The 19,041-nt window shown below is 39.0% G+C and overlaps 1 protein-coding gene across 3 annotated transcripts in view; it reads right to left on the bottom strand.

Annotated features, from left to right (window-relative positions):
- LOC127648086 (MAGUK p55 subfamily member 3-like) overlaps positions 1-19,041 on the bottom strand; it is a 42,163-nt gene that overhangs the window by 2,812 nt on the left and 20,310 nt on the right. For all 3 annotated transcript variants that reach the window (XM_052132694.1, XM_052132692.1, XM_052132693.1), the window contains 9 exons: positions 18,422-18,496; positions 18,098-18,294; positions 14,577-14,641; positions 14,007-14,027; positions 12,061-12,102; positions 7,197-7,358; positions 4,166-4,246; positions 3,822-3,915; positions 3,514-3,622 (listed from right to left, as the gene is read on the bottom strand). In XM_052132694.1, coding sequence (XP_051988654.1) covers positions 3,514-3,622; positions 3,822-3,915; positions 4,166-4,246; positions 7,197-7,358; positions 12,061-12,102; positions 14,007-14,027; positions 14,577-14,641; positions 18,098-18,294; positions 18,422-18,496 — 846 coding nt within the window. The remainder of the gene's footprint in view (positions 1-3,513; positions 3,623-3,821; positions 3,916-4,165; positions 4,247-7,196; positions 7,359-12,060; positions 12,103-14,006; positions 14,028-14,576; positions 14,642-18,097; positions 18,295-18,421; positions 18,497-19,041) is intronic.

Genomic DNA, 19,041 nt, shown 5'->3' with positions numbered 1-19,041 from the left:
AACCACCAACAACAAACAATTGTGTGAGGGATTAACATCAATCTCAAACCCTAACCGCTCAGGAACAACCAACAACAACTGCGGTAAGTCATGGCATCCGCTCATGTTATAAGGTTTACAGTAGACTAGTATCACTGAGTGGTGTCTAAAGAATAAAATAGGATTTATAGACAATTGGAAGAGTTTTTGGGGTAGACCTGACCTGCTAAAGAGTTATGGACTCTCCATGGAATGTGTCACTCTCCTTTCTATTGATTTGGCTCGTAGTCTTAATAATGATAGTTTTTGACCAATTGGAGCCAAGTCAGGAAGCAAACAAACTGGTTAATCTGAACGTCTGCTAGCTGCCTTGAGATGTCTCAGGGGTCACATAAATTACAACACATAGAGACTGTATCACCTAGATATCTCATAGAGACTGTATCTGTTCCTCAAACTACCAAACACAAAACCCTCACTAAATCATTTAGAAAAAACAAATAAATTAATGATAAACATCATATAAATACAGGGCTACTAAACATTAGATCTCTTTTCTACCAAAGCACTATTTGTAAATTAAATTATTACAGATCATAGTTTGGATGTGCCCTGTTTGACTGAAACATGGCTTAAACCGGATGCATATTCGTTTAAAGGAATCTACTCCCCCATGTTATTGTTATAAACATGAGCCTCGAGGAGGAGGTGTTGCAACAATGTACAGTGATGTTTTTGGTGTTACTCAGAGGACAGGATATACATTTAAGTCTATTGAACTAATAATGCTTAATGTGACACCGTCAGAAATAAGTAAAAAAAACTCTGTCATCTTTTACCCTTGCTACAGTATATAGATCACCCGGGCCTTATTCTGATTTCCTTGGTGAATTTACAAATTGTTTTTTTCAGATCTTGTAGATAGAGCTTTAATTGTTGGTGACTTCAACATTCACGATAATGAAAATTACACATTGGGATTAGCATTTATCGATATTCTCAACTCTCTTATAGTCAGACAAAATGTAACAGGAACAACTCATCACCATAATTATATGCTAGATTTAATTCTGTCATATGGAGTTGATGTGGATAATTTAGAAATTCTGCCACAGAGCGATGACACCTCGAATCATTTCCTCGTCTCTTGTATGCTGTGATCAGCTAATGTTACTCAATCTACACCACGCTATCGTTCAGGTAGAACTATTCTTTCGACCACTAAAGATAGCTTCACTAATAATCTTCTAGATCTATCTCCCACACTCATAATCCCCAAAGCCCAGAAGAACTTGATGAAATAACGAAAAAATATAAGAAAAATATAAAAACAGTCATCTCTAGCACTCTTGATAGTGTATCCCCCCTTTGATTAAAGAAAATTAAAGAAAGATTTCCTTTTACCATTGCACCATGGTACAATGTTCACACTCATGCTCTCAAGACAGTGCTCGGAACATGGAGCGCAAGTAGAAAAATACAAAATTAGAGGTATTTTGCGGGTGCATGGAAGGATACTGTACGTAGCTACAAAAAGGCACTAAAAGCTGCCAGGTCAGCGTATAGAGGTTGCTATGAAACCACTCATGGACCAATGAGAAGTCTTTTCCAACGTGGCCTTTATTTCTGAATTAGCTGGTAGTTGTCCAAGCAGCTTATCTGATGGCAGTGCTTGACATTTGTTTGGGTTGGTCCTGCCATGATCCAATCAAAACTGAGCCACTCTTCTTTGCCTTGACAGTTAAGGAGGGGCTCTTCCATAAACTGGCTCCTGGAATGTCCTCTGGTCTGATTGGTCACCACATTTGTAAGGTAGGTGCTTTGTAAGTCCTGCAACGCAGCCATGTAAATCTGGCCCTTCCGCTACATACGGCAACAGCAAGCCGTGAGCGCTGAGTGCATTAAAGTGTCCAACATTCCACACTCCGTTTTGATAGTTGAAGAAGTGCATCATCCCAGCCTGATCTCATTAATATATGCAATACTTTTGGATAGACACTAAAACGTGCAATATTGACATATGAAAACCTCTAAAACTTATATATATTTTTTTTACATATTTACAGCTTTTGAAAGGTAAAATGTTGACAAATCCATTACAACTATATTTGAATACACAAATCGATTATAAATATATTTGTACATTTTTACTGTTTTATAGATATTTTAGATCCATTAAGCCTACCCCAACCTCTAAACATAACCGCATTTCAACAACATAAATACATGTAACATGAAATGTGCAGTAGCAATCATTTTTGTTACAATATATTAATTTAGATATATTTTACAGCTGCTAATACCACACCTACTCCTGAACCTAACCATAACCATTTATTAAGCATATAAAACACATAACAGGCAGATACATTTAACAACAATTATTTATTCAGAAAAATGACAAAAATAAATAGTAGAAAATTTGGAAGACAGTAGATTTTAAATGATTAATTGCTGTAAATCTTCTCCTGAGTAGGGTTGCACCAGCTGTGCATAAGTTCTCATGTAAGTTAGGATGTTAAGTTCACACTAAGGGCTTAGTAACTTCTAAATAGTTTGTAACGAAGTCAGAGCTTAATTTGGTTACACCACCTGTTCTTAAAGCAAGACTTAACTTGTAGGTCATAAGCTCTCCGTAAAGTAAAATAAGACATTTACCTGTACTGATCCAATAAGCAGCCTTCATATGTGTGCAAAGTAGTATTAAAAAGCCTTGAATTTCAGTTTGTTACAGCTGATGTTCAATACTTGTTTGCTCATGTAACTGTCAGATGTAATAAATTATATCCCCATTAAAATACGATACATAATAAAAAATTCATTCATTTTAATATCCTATAAATACTATAATGTTTTGAAACTTGACACCGGGTTACGCATCCTGAAAACTGCACCATATAAAAAACAACAATTCAGTTTCACTGGGAAATAATTTCATTTATTATATCTACTTTTAACCCAGTTGCAATGAACCTCTTGTTCATCTAAAAAAATTATGTATTCAGTAGATTGAGCAATATAAAACACTTAATGTTGTAACTGCATGCTCATCTAACTTTAGCTTTAACTTTAATGGTTGCAATAAGATCTCACATTAAAAATGCAAGAGAGTAAGTTTAAAATCAATTGCCCCCCCATGGCGATAAAAGGGATTCTTGAAATAGGGGTTAAATTGCTGCATTTGGTCCAGCAAAACTGATGTGCTTACTACATTAGGCAATAGCTCCACCTGAAGGTTAAACCAGTCAGCACACATCAATGTGTGATTAAGACAATGGAGAATTACTGCTTGGTTATGTATGGTGAATGTTGCAGAAAACAATGCAAATATAACCAAACTGAGTCACACATCATGCTTTTATCTGTTCAAATAATGGGACATTTGTGCATAAGTTATTCTATTTTTTTTTTTTTTTTCTGACCAGAGCAGAGTTTTGCTGTTTTCTTGTAAATTATAAATGACTATGTGTAGAGTGTGCTGACTGTAAGGTACAAAGTCAGCATAGCCTTGGAAAAAAGCTGTTCTAAATGTACCTCAGGTTGTACATCCACCAGACACATCTTGTTCTTGGCTTGAACAGAACGAATGGCTTCTATACTGGTCCCATACAGATTCTCCTTATACTCTCCATACTCTATAAATCTATTGACAAAATTAAAGTAGGTCATACATATTTCAGTGGTGTGCATATTCAGGGTTTGATCATTATAACATCATTATCTGGATCCATTTACAGATAGGATGGTATGTATTTAAAAATGAATATATCTAGTGTAGCTGAAGGTTTGTATACAATGCAGACAAATATAGGCCTACACAATTACCACAGTCTATCACTCACTTGTTATTCTGTGCATCTGCATCAAAGGCCTGCTTGGTCACAAAGCGGTACTCCACTCCCTCCTTTTCATGACTCTTTTTGGGCCGCGTGGTGTCTGTAATGTGGGACAGAGAGACAGAAATAGAGAGAGTGTAACATTGATAAAATGGTTGTTTAAGGTTCATAGATTATTTTCTATGAACTGAAAAAAAAAGAAAAATGAGTTTAAATGGCTATAGATTGTGTATATTTTGTGTGTGCATGCATGCATGTGTGTGTGTGTTTTTTTAGTTTTTTTTTTGGAAGAGTGTATCTATCAGAACATTTTTCACCTTGAATAATTACAAAAGAGTGTTATGACTTACGGGGCACAGCCACAGCATAACGGTGGGGATTTTCTGCTATCACTTTTTGCTTCAGCTCATTGATACGGGCTCCCAGAGAACCTGCCCAAGTATACACAAAATGATAATATGATTTTTGGCATAATATTGATTACCACAAAAATTATTTGGACTTTCCACTCCTTTTGTAAAAAAAATAAATAAATAAATATTCTGGGTTACAGTGAGGCACTTACAATGGAAGTGATTTGGGGCCAATCTTTGAATGCTGAAATACTCACTTTTTCAAAAGTTTAGCAAGACATAAACAATATGCGTGTAAGCAAGATTTTAGGGCGATACATTTGTTTACTAACCTTTTCAGTGTAAAGTTATAGCAAATTTTACAACTCCGTTGCCATGACGATGTTATGTCAACAACACTAAAACCCTAAAATGACTGTAATAGGACATTTTAAGCAAATTTACAACTCAAATAATATATGATGTTTAACAGAAGAATTAATATAAGTGCTTTCATAAGATTATAAGCTTCAAATTTCTGCCTTTGAACCCTCAAAATGGGCCCCATTCACTTCCATTGTGTATCTCAATGTAACCTCGATTTGTATTTATTTATTTATTTTTAAGAAAAGGAGAGACGAATCGAAATTAATTTTTGTGGTAATCAACATTATGCCACAAATTATGTCGATTGAGCTTAACTTGTACTGAACCCAGAATATATCTTCAAGTGAAAAGAAAAACTACCTCGCAAAATTAGTCAGATTAAATTCGAAGGTTGCCACTAGAGGTCATTGTTACCATTAGAATGTGCAAAGCAATACAATGGATGGTGGGCTTATTTAGCACTTATGTTTATAGGGGAAGGTACTGTGCATTCTCAGCCAGTTTTAATTATATATTCCAAGTGCTTAACATTATTGCTCTATTTTTTTCTAGCACTGATAAGAACTTGTTTTACAATATTTTTTTTCACAGGCATATGAACAAAACAGGCACATACATACAGTATCTCAAAAAAGTGAGTACACCCCTCACATTTTTGTAAATATTTGATTATATCTTTTCATGTGACAACACTGAAGAAATGACACTTTGCTACAATGTAAATTAGTGAGTGTACAGCTTGTATAACAGTGTAAATGTAATGTTCCCTCAAAATAACTCAACACACAGACATTAATGTCGAAACCGCTGACAACAAAAGTGAGTACACCCCTAAGTGAAAATGTCCAAATTGGGCCCAAAGTGTCAATATTTTGTGTGGCCACCATTATTTTCCAGAACTGCTTTAACCCTCTTGGGCATGGAGTTCACCAGAGCTTCACAGTTTGCCACTGGAGTCCTCTTCCAATCCTCCGTGATGACATCATGGAGCTGGTGGATGTTAGAGACATTGTGCTCCTCCACCTTCCGTTTGAGGATGCCCCACAGATGCTCAATAGGGTTTAGGTCTGGAGACATGCTTGGCCAGTCCATCACCTTCACCCTCAGCTTTTTAAGCAAGGCATTGGTCATCTTGGAGGTGTGTTTGGAATTCTGCCCTGTGGCCCAGTCTCCGAAGGGAGGGGATCATGCTCTGCTTCAGTATGTTACAGTACATGTTGGCATTCATGGTTCCCTCAGTGAACTGTAGCTCCCCAGTGCTGGCTGCACTCATGCAGCCCCAGACCATGACACTCCAACCACCATGCTTGACTGTAGACAAGACACACTTGTCTTTGTACTCCTAACCTGGTTTACGCCACACATGACACCATCTGAACCAAATAAGTTTATCTTGGTCTCATCAGACCACAGGAAATGGTTCCAGTAATCCATGTCCTTGATCTGCATGTCTTCAGCAAACTGTTTGTGGGCTTTCTTGTGCATCATCTTTAGAAGAGGTTTCTTTCTGGGACGACAGCCATGCAGACCAATTTGATGCAGTGTGCGGTGTATGGTCTGAGCACTGACAGGCTGACCCCCCACCCCCTCAACCTCTGCAGCAATGCTGGTATAGCCCTCATACATCTATTTCCCAAAGAAAACCTCTGGATATGACGCTGAGCATGTGCACTCAACTTCTTTTGACCATGGCGAGGCCTGTTCTGAGTGGAACCTGTCCTGTTAAACCGCTGTATGGATTTGGCCACCATGCTGCAGCTCATTGTCAGGGTCTTGGCAATCTTCTTATAGCCTAGGCCATCTTTATGTAGAGCAACAATTCTTTTTTTCAGATCCTCTGAGAGTTCTTTGCCATGAGGTTCCATGTTGAACTTCCAGTGACCAGTATGAGGGAGTGTGAGAGCGATGACACCAAATATAACACACCTGCTCCACATTCACACATGAGACCTTGTTACAGTAACGAATCAAATGACAACGGGGAGGGAAAATGGCTAATTGGGCCCAATTTGGACATTTTGTTTTAGGGGTGTACTCACTTTTGTTGCCAGCGGTTTAGACATTAACGGCTGTGTGTTGAGTTATTTTGAGGGGAGAGCAAATGTACACTGTTATACAAGCTGTACTCTCACTACTTTACATTGTAGCAAAGTGTCATTTCTTCAGTGTTGTCACATGAAAAGATATAATCAAATATTTACAAAAATGTGAGGGGTGTACTCACTTTTGTGAGATACTGTATGTTCACAGGCATGACTCTACCTTGGTAAACAAGATAGCTTCCTTGTTCTGAGTGCCAAATGTGTCAGATCTTATTTTAATGATGTTTAATAGGACACAAGGACATGATTAGGCTATTAGCTTTGAAAGTGCTTAAGACTTGGACATCCACTGTGCCTACAATTTACATTCAACCAATCAAGGATTCAGAACAATAAAATGTGTGGTCTGTTTTGGTCGTCCTGTGGGCTATGCTTTGTGGGCTATGTTACTGTTCCAAAGCTACTCATTTGTATATTTAAAGTTCTTATTCATTTAAATATAATTACATTTTGTGTATATTTAAGTGTAGGTCATTTAAGTTTGAAGTTTATTTAGGCTAACATTCAAATAACATTGAACTTTAAGGTCAGTTCTTATATTAAATGTTATATTATCTTACCAATGAGAACTACTAATCGGGGTCTTTCATTGGGCCTCTGCTGGTAGCGTGTAACCTCTTCATAGGTCAAGAACTCCATCTCGTTCTGGTCAAAAATACTGACCTCTCCAGTAGAACCACGACGATCCTTCCGACTTAGGCGAAAACTTCTCCGCAAGCCAGCTGAGATTTAGATTCAAAAGAACAGGCCACAAATCAAGCTGAATTTTAATTAGACTATCAATAGTCTGAATAACAGCAGCAAAATAACAGCTTATCGACTGACTTGCTATAGCTAGTAAAGTGTGTTTCAAAAAACATTCAGTAGTCTTTCAGTAGCCTGTATATCTATTAATGATAAGGAATCTATAATTGAGAACATCAATTTATTAAAAGGTAATTAATAGAGATCTACATGGCTACTGAAAGTCTACTGAATGTTTGTTGAAACACTGTTTACAAGCTATAACAAGCCAGTTGATAAGTCACTTATAGTCAATTAAATATCTACTTGGGACCATCAAAATAAAGTGTTACCCTGATTGGCAATAGTGTCTGAGCTCTGCCCCTTTTGGCATGCAGTTGGCCTATATAAGCGGGCACTCAGTCACCATTTCTTCAGAATATTCCTTCAAGACTGCCAACTTCGTCTTCGTCTTGGAACCCTTCTGCTTTGCCATCAATATACACTTACAGTGGACAGAACTTCTCAGCAAGATGCGAACAAGATGACTCGTCGCCTGTGCTCATACCCTGCACCAAGACGCTTCCGCTCCCCTTTGTGTTCCAGTGAAAAGCTCTCCACATCGCCGTTGAAGACACTCTTGGTAAACGGGTTCTTCACTTCAGATGCTCGTCTTTGATCAGTGTGGCACTTCAGTGAAGCACATACCTGCTTCCCACAGCGCTCTGGCTTCAGTTACTGTGTCCTTTATCTATGTATCTAAAACTCCTACCTGCTTCCCACAGCGCTCCGGCTGGAGTTACTGTGTCCTTTACATATAACTAAAGAGCCACTTACGTTATATGCATCTTTTTAAAGATGTCATTCTGCAAGTGTTTCCTATACAAATAAATATAAGCAAGAGAGCTGTGTTCACTGGCTGGACCGCACTGACGCACAAGCAGCTCTCATTGAGACAGACTGCCCTCTCTGCAAGGGCACGAATCTCCGGACAATGCACTTTAGAACTGACCATGTTCTGAGGGAAGATTCAGCCTCTTGTGCCCTCCCACCCGCCTCTTTTTCCGAGGGACCACATGAGGAGGCACGGCAGGGCAGTGAGGTTGATCTGGAAGAATTACTGGAGGATCTCGTGCCAGCGTAACCTCTGCGATCCGTTGATCCAATCTAACATCCTTGCCTGTCCAATATGTGCGTGATGAGCATGGTCTCATTATGTTTGCTGGCTCTGATGACGGGGATTATGCTGTGTCACTCACAGCTTCAGGCGAGTGGTCCATGGAGGATGTTGCTGCCCCTCCCCCCAGTGAGGGTCTTGAATGGTCCCTTCCAGAACAAACAGAAAAGTCTCTCCTGGATGAATGATTTTTGTAAATCCCACCCCTCCCACCCGTCTAATCCATGTCAACTGATGTCCGCACTGGCTGGAAGAGTTTATACAGCAGCACACCAAGATCATTCACCATTCTAGTGTTTTCAAGCTAAGCTCCTTAAACAAATAGATGAGCAAGGACCGATCCAGAGCTGTTCAGAAAACTCTGCACCACTACAAATGTGGCACTGAGAGCCACGAAAACTACTGCTCAGGCCATCAGCAAAATGATGAGCAGCCTGGTGGTTATGGACCAGGAAATTTGGCTTACTCTCCCAAAGATGTATGATGCAAGGAATGACCGAGGTTACATGTGTAACCTAAATCTTAACCATCTTTTTTATAGATTTCATACTTTTCCCATTCAAGTTGATATGAGCTGCATTGGCATGACTGGAAATAGCGTCCCGAGAGCATTCCAAAGATTGTCGACAGTGGACTGACTTGCGAGAAAGATTTGAAATAACTTTATACATTGTCCTATCCTCTAGCAGCATCTCTGACATTATGAGAAGATGTGATTTGTGATATTCTTCAGGACATGGAGGTTAGTAATACATTAGCAGCTGCGTAAGGAAGAACAAGGACTATACCTGAGTAAATGTCCCAGGACAAAAACACTGCTTTACTAAATGTAATATAGAATAGACTACAATGCACATTAGACCACCTCACACTTGTGTGTTTTACACGATATGCCCTTCACAACTGACCCAAGATTAGCTTCATCTGAGTAAACTTAAACTTATATGACATTTAATGATTTAATTTAACCATCCATACTTACTTTCATCATTGACTTCCCTAATAAGTCTGGTACTGCAAGTTACTTACTGGCTTTTCAAGAAGTAACAAACTTGACTTAATTTAAACTTCCCCAGTTTAATCTTCAGCACTTCCCAATATTAGGACTATAATATGGAATTCATGACTCTCGGTCAGTGGTGAGATTTGCCATCAAACACTTGACTCCGCAAGTGAGCTAACAGCCAATCATGCAGGTTGTAATGTGCAAAGTGTCCAATAGCAGGGCTGCAGCCTCACATTGGCTTTGGAGGGTGGGGTTTAAGGGTGGAGGACTTTAAATAATGTGAAGGGAAGCAGAGGAAAAGATTCACAAAGAAGCAATACCTGCCAGAAGGGAGGAAGATATGGGAACATTTTCTAATATTGTTTCAACCTGAAGCTTTTTGGTCACATTCGAACAAGAGGAAACACTTATGTTTCAAATATCATAACTACGCATATTCTTGCCACCCACAGAACGTATTCCAAATTTACCAAGCTTGTTTTTTACAAATCAGAGTAAATGTGTAGACTGTCGTGGAGGTGAAAAGCTATGTCCATGAGTCTGCCTATCTGCCTGTTGATCCTCACTAATCAGTCCTATTCAGAGCTACATCATTTCTGCAGCTAGTACACTAAACTGTTTGAAAATAACATAGTGATATGCTGTGAAAGAAAGATCAAACACCATATGAACTGAATATAACAATATCAATCTCACTTCTCTCTCTTAAAAGATCTTAAAATTAACACACATTAGCTAATGACTTGAAACATGTCAGACATGTTGCTCACACATTCAACTCAAAGAAATAACTCAAACTCTCTCTCTGTACCTCTTGCTCTTCCTTATTCTTGTGCTATATCTAAAGCCTGAAAAATATAAGCCAGGCTTCTTGTCTGTCCTCCAGAAAAGCATTGATGTACCCATTCAAATTAGTCTCTTCACTGTGAAAGTTTTTGACTAGGGATGTGTGAGATTAGTAGACAAGTTGACTAAACGGTTCTGATGCTGCTAGTCGACAGTGGAATTACTAGTTGGTCAATATTTTTCCCCATTCAATTGTTCAGCATTATTACACATTTACGTTTGACTTTATATTATTACAAAGGCTGCGCTTAAATTACTGTCATGTTAATATTACACATTTTAAATATAATTAATAATACAAATATTATTTTAAAAAAGCAGATGTATACAAACTTTAATTTGACCTCAGGCCGTGTGTGCTTCCCTCTCTCATTCGCAGCGCACACTGAAAAATGTCCACTCGCACGATTAGCAGAGTTGCTACGGAAATCACTTCGGTGACCTTGCAGGAAGCTGATTTCCAAAATGATGGTGAATGAATAACGTTGCTATGGATATTTTCACATTTGAGTCTTCTTTAAATCTGTGCATGCTTGTAAGTTCCAATTGTGGGCCAGTGGTGGCTCAGCAGTTAAGCCTCTGGGATACTGACCGAAAGGTCGGGGGTTCAAGCACCGCCAAGATACCACTGTTGGGTCCTTGAGCAAGGCCCTTGACACTATCTGCTTCAGGGGCGCTGTTTCATGGCTGACCCTGCGCTCTGACCCCAGCTTAGTTGGGATATGCGAAAACAAATGCATTGCATTGGCTCTGTACCTGTAATATGACAATAAAGTTGAATCTTAATCTTAAATTATTTTCCCGCCAATCTGGCTTTTTCAAGTGCAGGATAATCACCTCAGGTGAGTCAGGTCACATCTTTTACCAGACCATTTTGACATTTCTTTTTACACCATAACTAATATGAAGTTGTTTTCAATAAATATGCCTGTATTTCTCTATGGTTGATTCATTAAATGCATGTCATGTTCTATCTATGTTTAATGCAGCCTATAATAATGGTAATGCAAGGCAAGCACGTTGCGGAGAAATGCCGCTTTTCAGCAGAATTTAGTATCAGAATTGGCTTTTATTTTAAATGTAAATGCAAATTATTTTAAATGGGTTTCATAAATACACTTTGTTTTTGACTGTTTTCAGAGGGTTTCTTTCTTTTTAGACAAGTTGACTCCAAAATGTTTGTTTAATCATCAGTGAAATGAGTCATTCCGCACTTCCCTAGTTTTGACTGACCTTAAATTCCCTTCACACTGCCAAATATTTCACCAAAAGCCTCTCTTCAAACGTACCCTAGTAACCTCCACTTTTCAAGTGTTCCTCTCATCCATAGCTCTACACTGTACAACATGGTAACCTGAAAATGTTAACTTAAGTGGCTATTGCTTCCTGACTCAATCCTTAAAAATAATTAAAAAAAATAAAAATAATAATAATAATTTCTTATTGCAACATAATGTAATGAGGTTGATTCAAACGTGCTAAATAATATTTTTTTAATTGAGTCAAGCCAGTTTATTTACCAAGATGTTACCAAATGAAGCACATTTTCTATGTTAATAAAAAACATTTTGTTTTTAAAAGGCCCAGAGGCAGGCAGCGATAGAAGGCAGAAGGTTAGTATATATAAGAATTAGCAGGCATTGGGTAGAGAAGTGAGCATGCATGTTCTCACCGATGTACTGTCCATTGAAATAGCCCTCACAGTCACAATCCTCTGTAGGGAGGCAAGCAGGCAGAGAGGGAGTAAGCAGAGGAAACCAGGAGAGAGGATGAAGGGCAAAATAGGGCTGTAGGACTATAATTAGACAAGCAGGTTTAAAAGGTTTAAAGAGTAGGTGCAGGGAGGTGGGAAGCAGGTATTCAGCAGTCTGCATTAGTCATGAAGGAATGGACCAATAAACCAAGGTGTTTTTTTACCAGGAAGAAAATGATGGTGTGGTGCAGTGTAAATGTTAGGATTCTCTTGTCAGATTCATAAGATTTGAAATACAAAATGAAAATGAAGGCCTTGGAATAAAACTGATTACATTACATTTTGAAAATAATGGATGAACTGTGTTACATGAATTGGAAGAACTTGAAATAACATCATCTATGACAACATTTGACAGCTGAAGACGTTAAAGTAAAGAACATGTTGAATATATTTAAAAAGGGTAGAGATAGTGGGTTGAATTCACTAAGGATTAATTATGTCCAGTAAAAGTGCCTTTTATCTGAATATGCTGTTTGCACTGGTTTAGCGCCTAATTCACTAAAGGTATTATGCAGATCAGGCAATGGCACAAATGTAACCACACAATCTGTGCTGAATGCAATTTGCAAGGCACAATTCCGATCTCCCAGGCTGGTTCTGAGGATATTACGGCGGATGCAGCAGACCACCACAATTTTAACCAAATCACTCCACAACTGTGATCAAGACACAGTAATCAATCATGTTTTTAACTTGCTGAAAGTGTGCTTGACCACACAGCGCATCTGGATTTATGGCAGGATATAACGCTCTTCCCCATCATTTGATCATTATTTGGTGAATTACTGCTGACATGATCAATAGAAAATGTACACTAACATCTCTTTTGAATAAAAATCAGCTTACTGCCTGCTTTCATCTGGCATGATGAAAATTGCACTGAATTTATGCAATTTGTGCTGGAAGGAATTACTTTTAAATACTCAATATACAGCGCTATTTCAGGGCTTATTGTTGCTGCTTAAACTAGATTGCAGGTGGTTAATGAAAAAATCGTAGAACTTGCATGCAAAAGTGGCACAATTGTTTATTGCATTCACCCCAGAGTGTAAGAGAGAGAGAGAGATGAAGATAAATTTAAAAATCTCAGAAGATTCAGTTAATAATACAGAATGGAGAGACAATGGAAAGGAAGAGATGACAAGGAAGATGGGACTGAACGAAGGATAAGAAATCTACAAGTTTTTTTTTTATTAGACAAGTGATGTTCCAAGAGTGCTGATATTTAGTATAACAGCACTGGGACTCTTCACTGTTTGTATCACGTCGCTAGTCTAAGTTCTAGACATACTGCCAGTCTCTTCTTTGCTCAGTGAAACAGAGTGGTTAATCTTGCTTTGGCTTTGTTTTCATTTGTTTTCATTTTGCTTTAAAAATTTTCATTTGTGGACCAAAAATCAACAAAATAACTGGTAATATTGCATCTAAAATGTAGGTTCCTCAAACTTCTTGTATATAGAAATGTTGTATAAAAGCAATATCGCAATTCTATTATTGAAATAAATTTAGCATGACTGTGATTTGACCATAGGCACAAGGCCACAGGCAGCATTCTTGCTCATGTGATATTGCTTGAATGTCAGTCTACTACTGTAGGTCCATTTTAGAATTTTAGAAACATATTAGAATTGTATTGTATGCATTGAGTGGGAGTCTCTCTCTTGTTGTATGTGTGTTCATGTGTGAGTACATTAAAACAGAAGGCGTAGGATCTGTCGAGATCCACTGACAGAAGCGGTAATAAATTGGATTAAGTGACAAACTGGCCTAATTTCCTAATCACCACAGACCCACTCTGTATGTATGTGTGTGTGAGTGTGTGTGCATGTGTGTAAGTGTGAACTCTGATCTAGAACACCCACCTTTATCACATCCCTGATCATCTGGTGTTAGCAGTAACGAGAGAAGGAAAAGTGAGAATGACAAACAAATCTAAAAAATTAAAGCCTAAAATAATTTTACTCTGAAATTCTCATTTATAATTTTAGATGCCTCACTGACAATGCAGCATGGATTATGTAATAAATTACATCCCTCCCATGTCAAGCAGGTCAAAGTGCATCCAGCAGTGAAGACAAACACAGTAAGGGAGTAAAAACTAAGAGAAGTGGAGGAGTATGAAGAGAACAGTACGATGCATTTAAAGAGGAGTACAGGAAAGTGACACATGGAGATGGGACGGCTCGACGATAGAGAGAGAGAGCGGGAGGGAGAGAGAGAGAGGGAGGGAGAGAGGGAGGGAAAGAGAGGTGACGTGTTCCTGAACTGCAGATGTGTCTTTTCTTTAATCAGCTTTAGACTTGTGAACATGAAGTGCTTGGTTGGAGTACAGCTTCACACAACCACATACAAAGGCAAATTATACCTCCATTGGTCAGCACTAAATATTGATTGAAGGGGTTTTCAGTGAGAAAGTATCACGTAATACTCACAGACAGCTTTTTTTGGAGATTTGGGATTTGGAAGACTGCCCATATTGATTCTGTAGGCTAATCTCCTGTGGAAGAAAACCATATCCAATTGAAGTCAGAAGTTTACATACACCTTAACCAAATACATTTAAACTAAATTTTTCACAATTCCTGACATTTAATCGTAGAAAGAAATTCCCTGTCTTGTGTCAGTTAGGATCACTACTTTATTTTAAGAATGTGAAATGTCAGAATAATAATAGAGAGAATGATTTGTTTCAGCTTTTATTTCTTTCATAACATTCCCAGTGGGTTAGAAGTTAATACCAGCCAGTTGGTTCCCTCTGATGACGTGGCCCGTAATGCCGTCTGGACCCGCGGCTTTACAGATATTCACCCATTGGAAGGTTCGGGATACATCCGCTACAGAGCCGGAAAGTGAACTAACCTCTTCTAGGTAGCTTCTGCCGCGGGAGTTCTCTCCACGAGGGAAGTGTTATTTCCCTCAAAACGAGCATAAAAAGTATTAAGCTCATCTGGGAGAGAGGCAGCAGTGTTCATGGTGGAGTTTTTATTCCCTTGAATATCTGTGATGAATTTGTGAATCTGTGATGATTTTAATTCCCTGACACATGCTTCTAGAATCGGTGGTGATGAACTGTCCTTCAATCTAGTCCCTGTACTGGCGTTTGGCTGCTCTGATAGTTTTGCGGAGAGCATAACTGGTTTTTTTATGCTCCTCCACGTTCCCGTAATTAAAAGCGGAGGTCCGTGATTTAAGTGCCACAGGAATATCGCTATTAATCCATGATTTCTGGTTAGGGTAGATCCGTATAGTTTTGGTTGCCACTACATCCTCAATGCACTTCCTGATGAAACATGTTAAGTTATCAGCATAGACCTCGATGTCTTCATCAGAGGTGGACCGGAACATCTCCCAGTCCGCGTGATTAAAACCGTCTTATAACATAGAATCTGATTGGTCCGACCAGCACTGGAGTGCGGGTGCTTCCTACTTCAGTTTCTGCCTGTAAGCGGGCAGAAGCAGAACGAAAGAGTGGTCCGATTTGCCAACTGGTGGGTGAATGAGGGACTTGTAGCCATACTGGAAGGGAGAGTAGCAATGGTCCAAAACATGTGTTGAAACTGATGTTTTGGTAGTATTTCGGTGCTATAGACTTGAAGTTGGCTTTGTTAAAGTCCTGGTCACAATGAATGTGGCCTCAGGGTGCAAGGTTTCCTGCTCACTTATACTCCCATACATTTCCTTGTGTGCCCGGTCTGTCGGCTTGTGGTGCGATGTACACAGCTGTGATATTGACTGTGAATTCCCTCAGTAGCAAGAATGGTCGACAGAAGCATGAGAAATTCCAGATCAGGAGAGCAGAAAGACTTGATAGAATGTAGGTTCCTATAATCAAACAAGGTTTTGATGATCATAAAACATACACCACCACCTCTGCTTTTACCTGAGAGGTCTTTCGCTCTGTCCGCTCAATGCACAGAGAACCCCACAGGTTCGATGTCTGAGTCTGGACTCTCCGTAGACATCCAAGTTTCTGTGAGGCAGATAATGCAGCAGTCCCTCGTCTCTCATTGGAAATATATCTGTGCTCTAAGCTTGCAGAGCTTGTTGTCTAGAGACTGAACATTTGCCAGTAGAATGCTGGGTAGCAGGGGTCGATAGTCAAGTCATTTTTATTTGTATAGTGACTTTCACAACACACATCGTTTTAAAGCAGCTTTACAGAAGTTCAGGCATTAACAGAAGATAAAACTGTAATATCTATAATGTCTTACATTCATCATTGTGTAGTTTGATAAAATATGATTGTGAATTGTGTTTAAAAATAAGTAATTAAATAATAATTGTATTTATAACCCTTAGTCTGACAAGAACACCAGCTCTGCTTCCCCTTTTCCGGCTACGTTTCTGAAGCCTGTCAGATTATGTCGATATAGAACTTGATTTTCCAGTGTATATAGATACTTGCCTACCTGTTTCCTCCAGCATGTTCACAAGGTCCTTTACTGTTCTTCTGGGATTGATTTGCACTTTTCGCACCAAACTTCGTTCATCTCAAGGAGACAGAATGCTTCTCCTTCCTGAGCATTATGATGGCTGCGTGGTCCCATGGTGTTTATACTTGCATACTATTGTTTGTACAGATGAGCGTAGTACCTTCAGGCATTTGGAAATTGCTCCCAAGGATGAACCAGACTTGTGGAGGTCCACACATTTTTTTTATGAGGTCTTGGCTGATTTCTTATGATTTTCCCATTATGTCAAGCAAAGAGGCTGTGAGCTTGAAGGTAGTCCTTAAAATGCAAAACTAAAATATGCTTAAAATTTCGGACTGTCTGGAATTGTGTTATAGTCAATTAAAAGTGAAACAATCTGTCTGTAAACAATTATTTGAAAATGTACTCGTGTCATGCACAACGTAGATGTCCTAATCTACTTGCCAAAACTATAGTTTGCTAATATTAAATCTGTCGAGTGGTTAAATTTTTTTTTTTTAATGACTTCAGTGTAAGTGTATGTGCACTTCTGACTTCAACTGTAATTACAACTTGTAATTACAACAAAAAAGACAATGGCATCCACTCCAGATTTGGTCAAAAGTGAGTTAGTGAATTGACATTCCCATCCTTGGAGCTATAAAGCAAGATCAAAAAGCTCATGGTGAGAAAGGAATGTTCATTCTTAGCATGAGAGTATATCCAGCCATGATGCACCCCACTGAGATGAAAAAGGAAATAAGAAATTCTGGACCATCTCTCTCAAGAATGACCTGCGGGTGATTGTTCTGTGATGCAGAATTAAGAATTGATCCTATTGATTTAGCCAAAGGGAAGCACAGCTTTGAGAGACCGTAGCATTAATATGCAACTGTATGCTATCTTGCAATATCCAAGTACCCACAAGGTCTATATGCACCACATATACCATAAGAATATTCACTCAAACTTAAAGGGGTCTTGGCATGAGGAATCAAATTTTCGTTGATCTTTTGACATATAAGAGGTCATTTTATTATAAAAACATACAGTAAGTTTCAGAACTCAATGTTTCATCCTCACTCCAAAGAGAGCATTTGTTGAAACAAAGCTGCCAAAACGACTCATCCTCAACTTCCTCCACATTGTAATGTCACACTGTGATAGACTGACCACCTCCACAACAACACATCAATGCCTACTTAACCTTGTCACCTCAAAAGCCCACCCAGTGGTGGTGACCAATGAGATGACAAGAGGAAAGAGCAGGTCAGTTAAGAGCAGAGAGCCAATCACAATAGTGGGCATTTTCTGTCAAGTTTTAAAGGAGAAGCAGCACCAAAGCCAAGCGTTTCTGACAGAGGGTCAGAATGAGGGTGGAAAATGTGGACTGTTTTTGTGCAAAAAACTTTACTAATATTGTAAGTGAACCTTAAGGAACATGTTAAAATAATTTAAAAAAGCATGTCATGAACCCTTTAATGCAGACTAAACAGTTTTGAGACACTAGTGTTTTATGGTTTAGGAATGATTTGTCCCACCTCTCCTGAAACTGTTTGGATGGGATGAGTCCTGCACGCAGGTTGCTATCTCCCACTTTCTTGGCCTGCCACCAGATTTGATCATCCTGACTGACCACCTGCAGGATGTCTCCACGTTTAAATGTAAGCCCCGCCTCCTGACAGGGCGTGGCCTTGTCCTCTAATGGAATGTAGTCAAAAAGCGCCCGCATGTGGACCTGAAGAAGCCACACAAAGCAGATACAAACAGTAGTCATAGCAAAGTTGCTGCGATCTTGGGGTGGTCCTAAAATTTTAGGTTTTACAGATAATGAATTACCTCTGCAGTTTTTTATTGTCACACACCTTGCTTTCTTTCAGTGTGTCCTCCTCTTTGATTGCTGGGATGATCTTCAGTGTGATAGAGCCTTGTGATTGAGACTAAGAGAGAAAGAGACAGCTCTGTGGATTGTGTTATAAGACATTTAATGGGAATAATTATGCTAATATCCTGCTGAAAAGACCAGCCTAAACCAGCAGGGATTCTATGCTAGTTCAGTCAAGTTCAAGCTGGTGGACCAGCTTAATCTTATATTGCTTTAAATAGTCCAGGAGGTGGACTGGCCATTGGTAAAACTGGGAATTGCACCGCCGCGTTATTCAGAACGGGCCACAAAACAGTGCTGTGATATGCCGAAGAGGGCAGCGTTATGCAGCAAAGGACAGTGCCAACAACTCAACAACTTTTGAATTTTTGGGCCAGTTTCTATGTAAAATCCTAGGCCTATTTCTCTTCCCAGTCCGCCCCTAATTTCAGTACCTTGAAATTAAACCCATTCTGCTGAATTACTCAGAAGTACCAACATCCGTCAGACATTTTTGTAACAATTCAAATGTGATCACCTTTCCCTCTAGTGCTACTGATTGCTCGAGCAACCCCAGAGACACAGATTCTAGTTCCATGGGAAACCAGGAAGTAATTATAT

The sequence above is a fragment of the Xyrauchen texanus genome, chromosome 8 (assembly GCF_025860055.1).
Source record: "Xyrauchen texanus isolate HMW12.3.18 chromosome 8, RBS_HiC_50CHRs, whole genome shotgun sequence".
Classification (NCBI taxonomy): Eukaryota; Metazoa; Chordata; class Actinopteri; order Cypriniformes; family Catostomidae; genus Xyrauchen; species Xyrauchen texanus.
Note: the sequence above shows the minus strand (reverse complement) of the source record. Positions and strands in the feature narration are given on the sequence as shown.